The 15,866-nt window shown below is 41.1% G+C and overlaps 1 protein-coding gene across 1 annotated transcript; it reads left to right on the top strand.

Moving 5' to 3' along the window:
• Positions 1 to 1,071: 1,071 nt before the first annotated feature.
• On the top strand, positions 1,072 to 14,051 carry LOC129842644 (GTPase IMAP family member 9-like). Its single transcript, XM_055911268.1, has 3 exons — positions 1,072 to 1,566; positions 5,308 to 5,542; positions 7,796 to 14,051. The coding sequence occupies exons 1-3, from the start codon at positions 1,530 to 1,532 to the stop codon at positions 8,583 to 8,585; spliced, it is 1,062 nt and encodes a 353-aa protein (XP_055767243.1). The 5' UTR covers positions 1,072 to 1,529; the 3' UTR covers positions 8,586 to 14,051.
• The last annotated feature ends 1,815 nt before the right edge of the window (positions 14,052 to 15,866 follow it).

Here is a 15,866-nt window from a genome sequence, read left to right as displayed (position 1 = left end):
TCCACTGGGACTACATGACGTATCTTTTCATTTAAACTGAGACTCAGCGAAATGACAGGTTCTCTACTGTTTCCACTGGGTCTACATGACGTATCTTTTCATTTAAACTGAGACTCAGCGATATGACAGGTTCTCTACTGTTTCCACTGGGTCTACATGACGTATCTTCATTTAAACTGAGACTCAGCGATATGACAGGTTCTCTACTGTTTCCACTGGGACTACATGACGTATCTTTTCATTTAAACTGAGACTCAGCGATATGACAGGTTCTCTACTGTTTCCACTGGGACTACATGACGTATCTTTTCATTTAAACTGAGACTCAGCGATATGACAGGTTCTCTACTGTTTCCACTGGGACTACATGACGTATCTTTTCATTTAAACTGAGACTCAGCGATATGACAGGTTCTCTACTGTTTCCACTGGGACTACATGACGTATCTTTTCATTTAAACTGAGACTCAGCGATATGACAGGTTCTCTACTGTTTCCACTGGGTCTACATGACGTATCTTTTCATTTAAACTGAGACTCAGCGATATGACAGGTTCTCTACTGTGTCCACTGGGTCTACATGACGTATCTTTTCATTTAAACTGAGACTCAGCGATATGACAGGCTCTCTACTGTGTCCACTGGGTCTACATGACGTATCTTTTCATTTAAACTGAGACTCAGCGATATGACAGGTTCTCTTGTCTCTCCTGCAGCAACGGGACAGCTGATGCTGACTTATGCAGCAGCCTCTCAGTACATACGCTATGTGTTCCCAGTGACACCCTATTCCCTATATAGTGCACTACTTTTGACTAGAGACCTACGGGCCCTGGTCAAAATAAGTGAACACTCTTTTCACACACTCTTCTAAAGGCTCCTTAGTGCTGAGTCTACCTTTAAATTTGACAGTAAGGCAAAATAAAAAAAGGGATGAGTAAATTTGTGCTGCAGTGTGTGTGTGTGTGTGTGTGTGTGTGTGTGTGTGTGTGTGTGTGTGTGTGTGTGTGTGTGTGTGTGTGTGTGTGTGTGTGTGTGTGTGTGTGTGTGTGTGTGTGTTTGACAGTACTGTTCTTATTTTAGCTGGCTCCTGACCTGAGGGCATTTTCCACCTAATATGAAATCAGCTGAGAGGACGATCAATGAGGACAGAGGGAGAGAAGCGAGGGAAAGAGAGGAAGAGAACGAGGGAGAGAATGGAGGGATGATGTACAGTATCTATCCAAATCCATGGAGCCAAAGGGGGGGGGGTGATAGAGATGAGAGATGAGTGAGATGAGAGAGAGAGATGAGAGAGAGAGAGATACTGTACAGTATCAGTGGGTTCTGCAGCCAGAGATCCAGTAGTCATCGTGGAAGGCTGGACACCAGAGCCCTGCTAGAGTGGATTTGTGCAGCAGTGTAGGAGGTTAGCCGTGTAGCCGTAAAGGAGTGCTGGAGGCAGTGCATCTCTGCAGAGCTACAACCTGGCCTGTGGAAGAGCTGTCCTGGAGTGTTTCTCTGTCTGTACCATTAACAGCCTGGGAGAGATGGACAGTCACAACCACAGCCACAGGAGGCAGGAGGGTGAGTTTTTGAACAGAATAATGTAAGTATCGTTTTGACTGTCATATAGGAGGCAGTTAATCCAAGGGTGACTTTTCAGTGGAATGTACAGTATGTATGAATCCTTTTTACTGTGACCCCAGCGTCCTGTCCAGGGGGTGTCCAGGGGTCCATCAGGCTGCCTCACGCTACAGAAACAGGGGAAACCGCCCTGTAGGCTGTTCTAGCTGGGACAAGGCTTCCTTACTCGACTGTAATGCTGCTGTGAGCCATAAGCGTGTTAAATGTCAGGGTATAAACGTGTATAAAAGGTCCATGTTTGACCAAAACACTAACCTATACTTTTGTGTTGTTGGAAACCTATATGAATTGGTCTCTATGTTGATCTCTGGCTATGTCCCACATGGCAACAAATGGCAACTTATTCCCTATGCAGATGTAAAGGAGAGTGATTTATCACCTTAGGTGATAAATACACTATTTTGGGCATCTTTGTTTTTTGTAACTTTTTATTTATTTGTACATATTCATTATAAGGTTGAATTATTGTACAGTATTGTGTTGATTCATGATCATTCTTGTTTGTTGTTCCAGCAGCATCCCACTGATGTGTCTGACTGGTCTGTTTAACTGTTAACAGGGCTGTGGTCTGACTGGTCTGTTTAACTGTTAACAGGGCTGTGGTCTGACTGGTCTGTTTAGCTGTTAACAGGGCTGTGGTCTGACTGGTCTGTTTAACTGTTAACAGGGCTGTGGTCTGACTGGTCTGTTTAACTGTTAACAGGGCTGTGGTCTGACTGGTCTGTTTAACTGTTAACAGGGCTGTGGTCTGACTGGTCTGTTTAACTGTTAACAGGGCTGTGGTCTGACTGGTCTGTTTAACTGTTAACAGGGCTGTGGTCTGACTGGTCTGTTTAGCTGTTAACAGGGCTGTGGTCTGACTGGTCTGTTTAACTGTTAACAGGGCTGTGGTCTGACTGGTCTGTTTAACTGTTAACAGGGCTGTGGTCTGACTGGTCTGTTTAACTGTTAACAGGGCTGTGGTCTGACTGGTCTGTTTAACTGTTAACAGGGCTGTGGTCTGACTGGTCTGTTTAACTGTTAACAGGGCTGTGGTCTGACTGGTCTGTTTAACTGTTAACAGGGCTGTGGTCTGACTGGTCTGTTTAACTGTTAACAGGGCTGTGGTCTGACTGGTCTGTTTAACTGTTAACAGGGCTGTGGTCTGACTGGTCTGTTTAACTGTTAACAGGGCTGTGGTCTGACTGGTCTGTTTAACTGTTAACAGGGCTGTGGTCTGACTGGTCTGTTTAACTCTTAAACAGGGCTGTGGTCTGACTGGTCTGTTTAACTGTTAACAGGGCTGTGGTCTGACTGGTCTGTTTAACTGTTAACAGGGCTGTGGTCTGACTGGTCTGTTTAACTGTTAACAGGGCTGTGGTCTGACTGGTCTGTTTAACTGTTAACAGGGCTGTGGTCTGACTGGTCTGTTTAGCTGTTAACATGGCTGTGGTCTGACTTGTCTGTTTAACTGTTAACAGGGCTGTGGTCTGACTGGTCTGTTTAGCTGTTAACAGGGCTGTGGTCTGACTGGTCTTTTTAACTGTTAACAGGGCTGTGGTCTGACTGGTCTGTTTAACTGTTAACAGGGCTGTGGTCTGACTGGTCTTTTTAACTGTTAACAGGGCTGTGGTTTGACTGGTCTGTTTAACTGTTAAACAGGGCTGTGGTCTGACTGGTCTGTTTAACTGTTAACAGGGCTGTGGTCTGACTGGTCGTTTTAACTGTTAACAGGGCTGTGGTCTGACTGGCCTGTTTAACTGTTAACAGGGCTGTGGTCTGACTGGTCGTTTTAACTGTTAACAGGGCTGTGGTCTGACTGGTCTTTTTAGCTGTTAACAGGAATGTGGTCTGACTGGTCTGTTTAACTGTTAAACAGGGCTGTGGTCTGACTGGTCTGTTTAACTGTTAACAGGGCTGTGGTCAATTAGAATGGTCTGTTTAGCTGTTAAACAGGGCTGTGGTCAATTAGAATGGTCTGTTTAGCTGTTAAACAGGTATGTGGTCAATTAGAATGGTCTGTTTAGCTGTTAAACAGGGCTGTGGTCAATTAGAATGGTCTGTTTAGCTGTTAAACAGGGTTGGGGCCAATTAGAATGGTCTGTTTAGCTGTTAAACAGGGCTGTGGTCAATTAGAATGGTCTGTTTAGCTGTTAACAGGGCTGTGGTCAATTAGAATGGTCTGTTTAGCTGTTAAACAGGGCTGTGGTCAATTAGAATGGTCTGTTTAGCTGTTAAACAGGGCTGTGGTCAATTAGAATGGTCTGTTTAGCTGTTGAACAGGGCTGTGGTCAATTAGAATGGTCTGTTTAGCTGTTAAACAGGTATGTGGTCAATTAGAATGGTCTGTTTAGCTGTTAAACAGGGCTGTGGTCAATTAGAATGGTCTGTTTAGCTGTTAAACAGGGTTGGGGCCAATTAGAATGGTCTGTTTAGCTGTTAAACAGGGCTGTGGTCAATTAGAATGGTCTGTTTAGCTGTTAAACAGGGCTGTGGTCAATTAGAATGGTCTGTTTAGCTGTTAAACAGGGCTGTGGTCAATTAGAATGGTCTGTTTAGCTGTTAAACAGGGCTGTGGTCAATTAGAATGGTCTGTTTAGCTGTTAAACAGGTATGTGGTCAATTAGAATGGTCTGTTTAGCTGTTAAACAGGGCTGTGGTCAATTAGAATGGTCTGTTTAGCTGTTAAACAGGTATGTGGTCAATTAGAATGGTCTGTTTAGCTGTTAAACAGGGCTGTGGTCAATTAGAATGGTCTGTTTAGCTGTTAAACAGGTATGTGGTCAATTAGAATGGTCTGTTTAACTGTTAACAGGGCTGTGGTCAATTAGAATTGTCTGTTTAGCTGTTAAACAGGGCTGTGGTCAATTAGAATGGTCTGTTTAGCTGTTAAACAGGGCTGTGGTAAATTAGAATGGTCTGTTTAGCTGTTAAACAGGGTTGGGTTCAATTAGAATGTTTAGCTGTTAAACAGGGCTGTGGTCAATTAGAATGGTCTGTTTAGCTGTTAAACAGGGCTGTGGTAAATTAGAATGGTCTGTTTAGCTGTTAAACAGGGCTGTGGTAAATTAGAATGGTCTGTTTAGCTGTTAAACAGGGCTGTGGTCAATTAGAATGGTCTGTTTAGCTGTTAAACAGGGCTGTGGTCAATTAGAATGGTATTTTTAACTGTTAAACAGGGCTGCGGTCAATTTGAATAGAAGGAATGCAATTCAGGATGTGATTTGAATTTAAAATAAATACATTTTAACTTTTTTAAATAAATAGCTTCTACTTGTTAGTTTATTGATGTCATTGAAAATAGATGCCCTTTCTTTATTATTGAATTGTAAATTCAGTTTGCTTCCTGGATTGACCACAACCCTGTTGTTCAGAATCTAATGGTCTTTATCCAATGAAAAGTGAAAACATATTTTTGACTTTTTTGTTTCTCAGTAAAGAGACGTCAACATAGCTGTGATAGTGATAATAGTTGATGAAAGGTAAAGGAATATTTTGTTGCTCTTTGTTGTCCCGGCAACATGTGCTAATATGTGGTCTGACTTACCTTTCCATAGCTGTTGATGATCAAATGGTCTCAGCATGATGAAAACATCATGATCTTCTCCGGACACTGATACGTGGTTAGATGGATCTTAACTGACCTTAGTGTAAACCTTTCCATAACTGTTAACCATCAAACGGTCTTTGTTGTCCCGGAAGCTCAGTCCACTGACATGGAGTTGAGGATCCTGGTGGTGGGGTCCAGTGGACCGTCTCAGTTCTCCCTGACCAACTCTATCCTGGGGCGGGAGGAGTTCTCCAAGGACGTCACCAGCATCGTCCAGAGCAGGAAGAACCTGGGGGACGTTGCCGGGACGCGTGTTGCTGTGGTCAACGGACCCAACCTCTACGGGAAGCACCTGTCCCGCACCAAGATGAAGACAGAGATGAAGAGGTGGCCGTAATGTTGTGTTTTGGTTCTGTGTCTATGCTCTTCTGTGTGTTTTGGTTCTGTGTCTATGCTCTTCTGTGTGTTTTGGTTCTGTGTCTATGCTCTTCTGTGTGTTTTGGTTCTGTGTCTATGCTCTTCTGTGTGTTTTGGTTCTGTGTCTATGCTCTTCTGTGTGTTTTGGTTCTGTGTCTATGCTCTTCTGTGTGTTTTGGTTCTGTGTCTATGCTCTTCTGTGTGTTTTGGTTCTGTGTCTATGCTCTTCTGTGTGTTTTGGTTCTGTGTCTATGCTCTTCTGTGTGTTTTGGTTCTGTGTCTATGCTCTTCTGTGTGTTTTGGTTCTGTGTCTATGCTCTTCTGTGTGTTTTGGTTCTGTGTCTATGCTCTTCTGTGTCATGTATTCTGTAGTGTTAACTTACGTACGCATAAGAAGAGGTGACTTTAACTTTAACATGATCGATCCTTGCTCACAGTTGACAGAAACTGAAGAAATGATAAATGTAATATATTAATACTACATGCCATTTAGCAGAGACTTTTATCCAAAGCCACTTACAGTCATGTATGCAGACATCTCACATGTGGGTGGTCCTGGGAATCTAACAGTTCTGGTGTTGCAAGAGCCATGCTCTACCAACTGAGCTACAGAGGTCCAGAAGTCCATCATAAATAGTGACATATTAGACAAAAATACAACACAATACAACACAATACAACACAACACAACACAATACAACTCTACCAACTGAGCTACAGAGGTCCAGAAGTCCATCATAAATAGTGACATATTAGACAACAATACAACACAATACAATACAACACACTACAACACAATACAACTCTACCAACTGAGCTACAGAGGTCCAGAAGTCCATCATAAATAGTGACATATTAGACAACAATACAACACAATACAATACAACACAATACAACACAGTACAATACAACACAATACAAGATAATACAACACAATACAAGATAATACAATACAATACAACACAATACAAGATAATACAATACAACACAACACAACACAATACAACACAATACAACACAATACAACACAGTACACACAGTGCAATACAACACAACACAGTACAATACAAGATAATACAATACAATACAATACAACACAGTACAATACAACACAATACAATACAAGATAATACAACACAACACAATACAAGATAATACAATACAATACAACACAATACAACACAGTACAACACAACACAATACAAGATAACACAACACAGTACAATACAACACAACACAATACAAGATAATACAACACAACACAATATAACGCAATACAACACAGCACAATACAACACAGTACACACAGTGCAATACAACACAACACAGTACAATACAAGATAATACAATACAACACAGTACAATACAACACAATACAATACAAGATAATACAACACAACACAATACAAGATAATACAATACAACACAGTACAATACAACACAATACAACACAATACAATACAATACAATACAATACAATACAACACAACACAATATAATACAACACAAGATAATACAACACAACACAGTACAATACAAGATAATACAATACAATACAATACAACACAATACAACACAGTACAATACAAGATAATACAACACAATAAAATACAACACAACACAATACAAGATAATACAATACAATACAACACAATACAAGATAATACAATACAAGATAATACAACACAACACAATACAATACAACACAATACAAGATAATACAATACAACACAATACAACACAGTACAATACAAGATAATACAATACATTACAATACAATACAACACAGTACAATACAATACAATACAACACACTACAAGATAATACAATACAACACAATACAACACAGTACAATACAAGGTAATACAATACAATACAATACAATACAATACAACACAGTACAATACAACACAATACAACACAACACACTACAAGATAATACAATACAACACAACACACTACAAGATAATACAATACAACACAGTACAATACAAGATAATACAATACAACACAACACAACACAATACAATACAACACAACACAATACAATACAATACAATACAACAAAACACAATAAAAACACATGGTTCTTTCTTGTTTGTACACGCTGTACTGTCTCCCTGCAGGTGAAATTGTAAGCGTTTAGGCTGCACCTTTTCCGTAAGGTGTTTTGCAGCCTTTTCATGTGATATAACACTGTAAATAACTTTTGATTTTATTTAGGTGCAAGTGTCTGTCAGCCCCTGGCCCTCACGCCCTGCTCATGGCCTTTGACCTGGAGCAGATCTGCCCCAACGACGTCAAGACGCCCAAGCTGATGGTGAAGCGTTTCGGTGAAGATGCACTTTCCCACACCATAGTCCTCCTGGCCTACGAGGGGGACGTAGACATTCTGGCCCTGGAGAACCGGGTCAGCACCGACTGGCACATCCGGGAGCTCATCGAGCAGTGCGGCGGGCGCTACCACGTCTTCAACAAGAACTGGAGGGACCGTTCTCGAGACAAGGAGCTCCTCCAGAAGATTGAACGGATGCTGGCAACCCTGGACGGGCAGCACTACACCAGCCGCTCTTACGGGCAGGCGGAGGAGAGCGTGAGGAAGGAAGAGAGGAAGCTGCTGAAGAAGAGGGCGGCGGAGACGGAGGAGGCGTGGAGGGAGCTGGAGCAGCAGTACCGGGGGGAGGCGCTGCGCTGGCAGATGGACGCCTACAACAACAGCGTGGGAGCAGAGATCAGGGCTAAAGCCGAGATGGACAACGGATGGTTGAGGACGTCGCTCGCCGTAGGGGCGGGGTTGGGGCTGGCCGCGGGGGCCGCCATGGGGATGGCGATGGGGGCGGTGGCGGGAGCGACGGGGATGACGGTGGGAGGGGCTTTCGGAGGGTTGATGGGCGGGTCGGCGGGTGGGACGGCCCAGGTAGCGATAGAACACCTGGAGGACAGAGTGGGACCACACGCTACTAACTTCAACACGGTTTTCATCAACCGCTTCTTCAGACCACCACGGTCATGACATGGAGGAAGTGTTTATGACTGGAACCAGGTAGTAGTTACTGGAACTGGTACTGATTGTGTGATAGATGGTCTCTATCTGACTCAACTCTAAACCACTGCTACAATATGCTGCATTCGTGACGGGAACTCGGAACCTAGGAGTGAACATTAACCTAAGTTATTTGCGTAGAGCTTCCTATTGGTTCATTCTGATACTTTCCAAGTGGGAAACTCAGGTGTCATCTCTCTACGAGTTTTCAAGTACTAGTTACCTAGCAAGAGTATGTGTGTGTACCTGTATAGAGAATATCCTCTTAACTCTTACTGCAAGTCGAGGTAGTATTTTAGGATTATACTGAGTAGATATAGGTTCACTTGAAATAGTTATACTTTACCATGAGGCTATTTATTCAGTAGACTGCTATATGGACAGGTTGAGGATATATATTCAGTAGACTGCTATATGGACAGGTTGAGGCTATTTATTCAGTAGACTGCTATATGGACAGGTTGAGGATATATATTCAGTAGACTGCTATATGGACAGGTTGAGGCTATTTATTCAGTAGACTGCTATATGGACAGGTTGAGGATATATATTCAGTAGACTGCTATATGGACAGGTTGAGGCTATTTATTCAGTAGACTGCTATATGGACAGGTTGAGGCTATATATTCAGTAGACTGCTATATGGACAGGTTGAGGCTATTTATTCAGTAGACTGCTATATGGACAGGTTGAGGCTATTTATTCAGTAGACTGCTATATGGACAGGTTGAGGCTATTTATTCAGTAGACTGCTATATGGACAGGTTGAGGCTATATATTCAGTAGACTGCTATATGGACAGGTTGAGGCTATATATTCAGTAGACTGCTATATGGACAGGTTGAGGCTATTTATTCAGTAGACTGCTATATGGACAGGTTGAGGCTATTTATTCAGTAGACTGCTATATGGACAGGTTGAGGCTATATATTCAGTAGACTGCTATATGGACAGGTTGAGGCTATATATTCAGTAGACTGCTATATGGACAGGTTGAGGCTATATATTCAGTAGACTGCTATATGGACAGGTTGAGGCTATTTATTCAGTAGACTGCTATATGGACAGGTTGAGGCTATTTATTCAGTAGACTGCTATATGGACAGGTTGAGGCTATTTATTCAGTAGACTGCTATATGGACAGGTTGAGGCTATTTATTCAGTAGACCGCTATATGGACAGGTTGAGGCTATATATTCAGTAGACTGCTATATGGACAGGTTGAGGTTATTTATTCAGTAGACCGCTATAGTGCCTTCAGAAAGAATTCACACCCCTTGACTTTTTTCCACACTTTGTTGTGTAACAAGGTGGGATTAAAATTGATTTAATTGTAATTTATTGTCAACGATCTACACAAAATACTCTGTAATGTTAAAGTGGAAGAAAAAAATCTAACAATTGTAAAGAAATTATGAAAAATGAAACACTAATAGATTATTTAATTATTCAACCCCCTGAGTCAATATATGTTAGAATCACCTTTGGCAGCGATTACAGCTGTGAGTCTTTCTGGGTCTCTAAGAGCTTTACACACCTGGATTGTACAATATTTGCACATTATTCTTTCTAAAATTCTTCAAGCTCTGTCAAGTTGGCTGTTGATCATTGCTAGACAGTACTTTTCTAGTTTTGTCATAGATTTTCAAGAAGATATAAGTCAAAACTATAACTAGGCCACTCAGGAACAGTCTATGTAATTTTGGTAAATAACTCCAGTGATTTTTTGGCCTTGTTTTTAAGGCTATTGTCTTAATGAAAGGTGAATTTTTCTCTCTCTCTGTTGGAAAGCAAACTGAACATGGTTTTCCTCTAAGATTGTACCTGTGCTTAGCTCTATTCCATTTATTTTTATCCCCCAAAAAACTCCCTAGTCCTTGCTGATGACAAGCATACTCTTAACATGATGCAGCCACCACCATGCTTGAAAATATAAAGAGTGGTACTCAGTGTAGGGTTGGATTTCCCCCAAACATAACGCTTTGTATTCAGGACATAAAGTACATTTCTTTGCAACGTTTACCTTAGTGCCTTATTGCAAACAGGATGTATGCTTTTATTATTTTTATTCTGTACAGGCGTCCTTATGTTCACTCTGTCATTTAGGTTAGTATGGTGGAGTAACTACAATGTTGTTGTTTGTTTATTTATTTGTTTTGGGGGGTAGATCATCTTTAATATTGCAGATAGATTGTAGGTTTTATCAATTTAATTGTTTGCATAATTTCCAATCCCCCTTATTTTTTTTATTTTTTTTTGCTCACATCTGCGGTACCTGTAGTTAAATAATTACACATATATTCCTAATTTCCTCTTTCTTCAAGTGCTGGATTGTCACGACTTCCGCCGAGGTCGGCCCTTCTCCTTGTTCGGGTGGTGTTCGGCGGTCAACGTCGCCGGCCTTCTAGTCACCATCGATCTATTTTTCAGTTTCGTTTTGTTTTGTCTGTATTGTACACACCTGGTATCAATTCCTTCCATCATGTTCCCTATTTAACCACTCTGTCTTTCATTGATGTTTGTCCGTGATTGTTTGTACGTTAGGTGTTGATGTCGATACGTGTTCGTATTTGTTTCTTTCCATTGTATGGAATTGTGCACATATTTTGAGTAAAGACTCTGTGGTTTTCGCTCAGACCTGCTTCCTGCGTTTGACTCCAAACATTCTCCTCACACAACCCTGACATGGATTTTCACCCACAGTGGCCAACCCACCATTCATTCTGATGTTAACTCCAACCCTCCGACGTCCACAGATTAACCCATATTTCCCAGAATAATGCCATTTAGCTATTTCCTTTAGCAATACATCCCTCCATTTTACTGTGACGTCGTACGAGGATCCTGAACCTTCCTATTTGTAACATTTCTACCGATATTGCCCTAAAAATCAACACTTTACCACAGAGAATGATAATATTTCCCATTGACTGATGGTGGTTTTTCAGAGCCCCTAACAATACAGTTTTGCAGGTCCATCTGAACCCTGATACTATGACATAACAACCATTCCTGGACCTGACTCCAAAAGCGAGCCAGCGATGGACAGTACCAGAAGATATGTTTTATTGGTTGTGTTTCCTTGTGGCGGTCTGCATAACGCTGACTGTTCAGTGCCCCATACTGCCCTACCAAGCAGAAAGGCAACAACTGCTCATAGTGTGGAACTGAGAAAAATGTATTTTATTTACCTTGGTTTCACAGTAACCTAGTACAATTACTGCTAATATGACCCCCATATGACCCCCATTTGACCCCCATTTGTCTACATGATTAAGCGTGTATTTAATGTAGAAAAAAATGACATGAACTAATTTTCTACCAAATCAGCAGTTACTGCCTTTTGCTTGGTAGGGCAGCATATATTGAGCATTCTTTTTGTAGCAAGTATTTTACTGTATATAATAGCTTCAATTGAAATGAACAGATTGATGTGTCAATTGTTTTTTAAATGTCAGTTCTTAGACTCGTTCAGAAAAACCTGTTCCCAATGTACTTGAATTTCTTATGGTGTTGCTGTCAAACACGTTTGACTTTCCTGCTAGAGCCATGATGAAATATATAAACTGTAATATCACTACATAATAAATCAGCAACTCCTCCCTTAAATGGATCGCTGTTTCCCATTCCTCAGTTTCTAGATTCTATCTATTTTGCTAAGTTTTCAATCAAAGTTAATAGTTACAAGATCTCTAAGCTTTTCTGGGATACGTACATCAAGCACATGAACTTCACCGTCTGCCTATTTAACCGGGAGACCTCATCAAATCAAATTTCACTGGTCACATACACGTGTTTCGCAGATGTAGCGAAATGCTTGTAATGACAATTTAAAGTTTGTATCTTTTAGAGACTATATGTAACAGTTTAACTTTAGACCGTCCCCTCGCCCCGACGCGGCCTTTGTGGAGCGATGGGTAACGATGCTTCGTGGGTGACTGTTGTTGATGTGTGCAGAGGGTCCCTGGTTCGCGCCTGGGTCGGGGCGAGGGGACGGACTAAAGTTATACTGTTACATATATCCATAATATAGTGTACTCATCAGAGTTGGGTTTTAGAGAAACTGGAGACATTATCCAGGTCCTCAATGAGGCCCTTCAAGGTTGAAGATTGAGGAATCAAGAGAAATCTTGAATCACCGGAATACATTGATACTTTTGTCTCTATTGCCTTACTTTTTTGCCTCTTAATGTTATCATTAGACCTTAATGTTATCATTAGACCTTCATGTTATCATTAGACCTTCATGTTATCATTAGACCTTCATGTTATCATTAGACCTTCATGTTATCATTAGACTTTCATGTTATCATTAGACCTTCATGTTATCATTAGACCTTAATGTTATCATTAGACCTTAATGTTATCATTAGACCTTCATGTTATCATTAGACCTTCATGTTGTCATTAGACCTTCATGTTATCATTAGACCTTAATGTTATCATTAGACCTTCATGTTATCATTAGACCTTAATGTTGTCATTAGACCTTAATGTTGTCATTAGACAGTTCTACTACAATGCTATTGATCCATCCTCAGTTTTCTCCTATCACAGCCGTTAAACTCTGTAACTGTTTTAAAGTCATCATTGACCTCATGGTGAAATCCTTGAGCGGTTTCCTTCCTCTCCGGCAACTGAGTTAGAAAGGACGCCTGTATCTTTGTAGTGACTGAGTTTATTGATACACTATCCACAGTGTAATTAATAACTTCACCATGCTCAAAGGGATATTCAATGTCTGTTTTTTTAAATTTACCTTTCTACCAGTAGGTGTCCTTCTTTGCGTGTCTTTGGAAAACCTCCCTGGTCTTTGTGGTTGAATCTTTCAAATTCACTGCTCAATTTAGGGACCTTACAGATAATTGTATGTGTTGTGTACAGAGATGAGGTAGTCATCCAAAAAGCATATTAACCACTATTACGGCACACAGTGACTTATACAACCTATTATGTGAATTTTTAAGCAAATATTTACTCCTGAAATTATTTAGGCTTGCCATAACAAAGGGTTTGAATAATTATTGACTCAAGACATTTCAGCTTTTCAATTTTGTATTAATTTGTGAAAATGTGGAAAAACCTAATTCCACTCTGACATTATGGGGTATTGTGTCTAGGCCAGTGACACAACCTCTCAATGTAATCCATTCTAAATCCAGACGGTAACACAACAACATGTAGAACAATCCAAGGGGTGGGAATACTTTCTGAAGGCTGAAGTTGGCTTTGCGATTCATACAGGTACGTTTATGTCATACCAATAGATGTCACGCCAAGTCGTAGGGAGCTACAACAATGTCATACCAAACATGCATACAATCCGTCAAAAATGTAGATATTTAGGAGTGTTTTTGTAAGATGTGAAAGTGTAAGATCCCTATGGGATTTCTGTTATGGATCTCCATTCAATTCCTAATAAACTGCCTGGCCATTTGTTGTACTATATTCATTGTGTTGAAGCACAGCTCTGATCTTCCGCATACTAAACTATAATAATACAGCCAGAATATAATAATACAGCCAGAAACAACTGTGTTTTTACACACGGTGTGGTAGAACCAGTTATGTTTTACACACGGCAGAACCAGTTATGTTTTACACACGGTGTGGTAGAACCAGTTATGTTTTACACACGGTGTGGCAGAACCAGTTATGTTTTACACACGGCAGAACCAGTTATGTTTTACACACGGTGTGGTAGAACCAGTTATGTTTTACACACGGTGTGGCAGAACCAGTTATGTTTTACACACGGTGTGGCAGAACCAGTTATGTTTTACACACGGTGTGGCAGAACCAGTTATGTTTTACACACGGTGTGGCAGAACCAGTTATGTTTTACACACGGTGTGGTAGAACCAGTTATGTTTTACACACGGTAGAACCAGTTATGTTTTACACACGGTGTGGTAGAACCAGTTATGTTTTACACACGGTGTGGCAGAACCAGTTATGTTTTACACACGGTAGAACCAGTTATGTTTTACACACGGTGTGGTAGAACCAGTTATGTTTTACACACGGTGTGGCAGAACCAGTTATGTTTTACACACGGTGTGGCAGAACCAGTTATGTTTTACACACGGTGTGGTAGAACCAGTTATGTTTTACACACGGTGTGGCAGAACCAGTTATGTTTTACACACGGTGTGGCAGAACCAGTTATGTTTTACACACGGTGTGGCAGAACCAGTTATGTTTTACACACGGTGTGGCAGAACCAGTTATGTTTTACACACGGTGTGGCAGAACCAGTTCTGTTTTACACACGGTGTGGCAGAACCAGTTATGTTTTACACACGGTGTGGTAGAACCAGTTATGTTTTACACACGGTAGAACCAGTTATGTTTTACACACGGTAGAACCAGTTATGTTTTACACACGGTGTGGCAGAACCAGTTATGTTTTACACACGGTGTGGTAGAACCAGTTATGTTTTACACACGGTAGAACCAGTTATGTTTTACACACGGTGTGGCAGAACCAGTTCTGTTTTACACACGGTGTGGCAGAACCAGTTATGTTTTACACACGGTGTGGTAGAACCAGTTATGTTTTACACACGGTGTGGCAGAACCAGTTATGTTTTACACACGGTAGAACCAGTTATGTTTTACACACGGTGTGGTAGAACCAGTTATGTTTTACACACGGTGTGGCAGAACCAGTTATGTTTTACACACGGTAGAACCAGTTATGTTTTACACACGGTGTGGTAGAACCAGTTATGTTTTACACACGGTAGAACCAGTTATGTTTTACACACGGTGTGGCAGAACCAGTTCTGTTTTACACACGGTGTGGCAGAACCAGTTATGTTTTACACACGGTGTGGCAGAACCAGTTATGTTTTACACACGGTAGAACCAGTTATGTTTTACACACGGTGTGGCAGAACCAGTTATGTTTTACACACGGTGTGGTAGAATCAGTTATGTTTTACACACGGTGTGGCAGAACCAGTTATGTTTTACACACGGTGTGGTAGAATCAGTTATGTTTTACACACGGTGTGGCAGAACCAGTTATGTTTTACACACGGTGTGGTAGAACCAGTTATGTTTTACACACGGTAGAACCAGTTATGTTTTACACACGGTGTGGCAGAACCAGTTCTGTTTTACACACGGTGTGGCAGAACCAGTTATGTTTTACACACGGTGTGGCAGAACCAGTTATGTTTTACACACGGTAGAACCAGTTATGTTTTACACACGGTGTGGCAGAACCAGTTATGTTTTACACAC

This window comes from Salvelinus fontinalis, unplaced genomic scaffold, assembly GCF_029448725.1.
Source record: "Salvelinus fontinalis isolate EN_2023a unplaced genomic scaffold, ASM2944872v1 scaffold_0057, whole genome shotgun sequence".
In the NCBI taxonomy this organism is placed as follows: Eukaryota; Metazoa; Chordata; class Actinopteri; order Salmoniformes; family Salmonidae; genus Salvelinus; species Salvelinus fontinalis.
The sequence above is the reverse complement of the archived record's forward strand: the minus strand, read 5'-3'. Positions and strand labels throughout refer to the sequence as shown.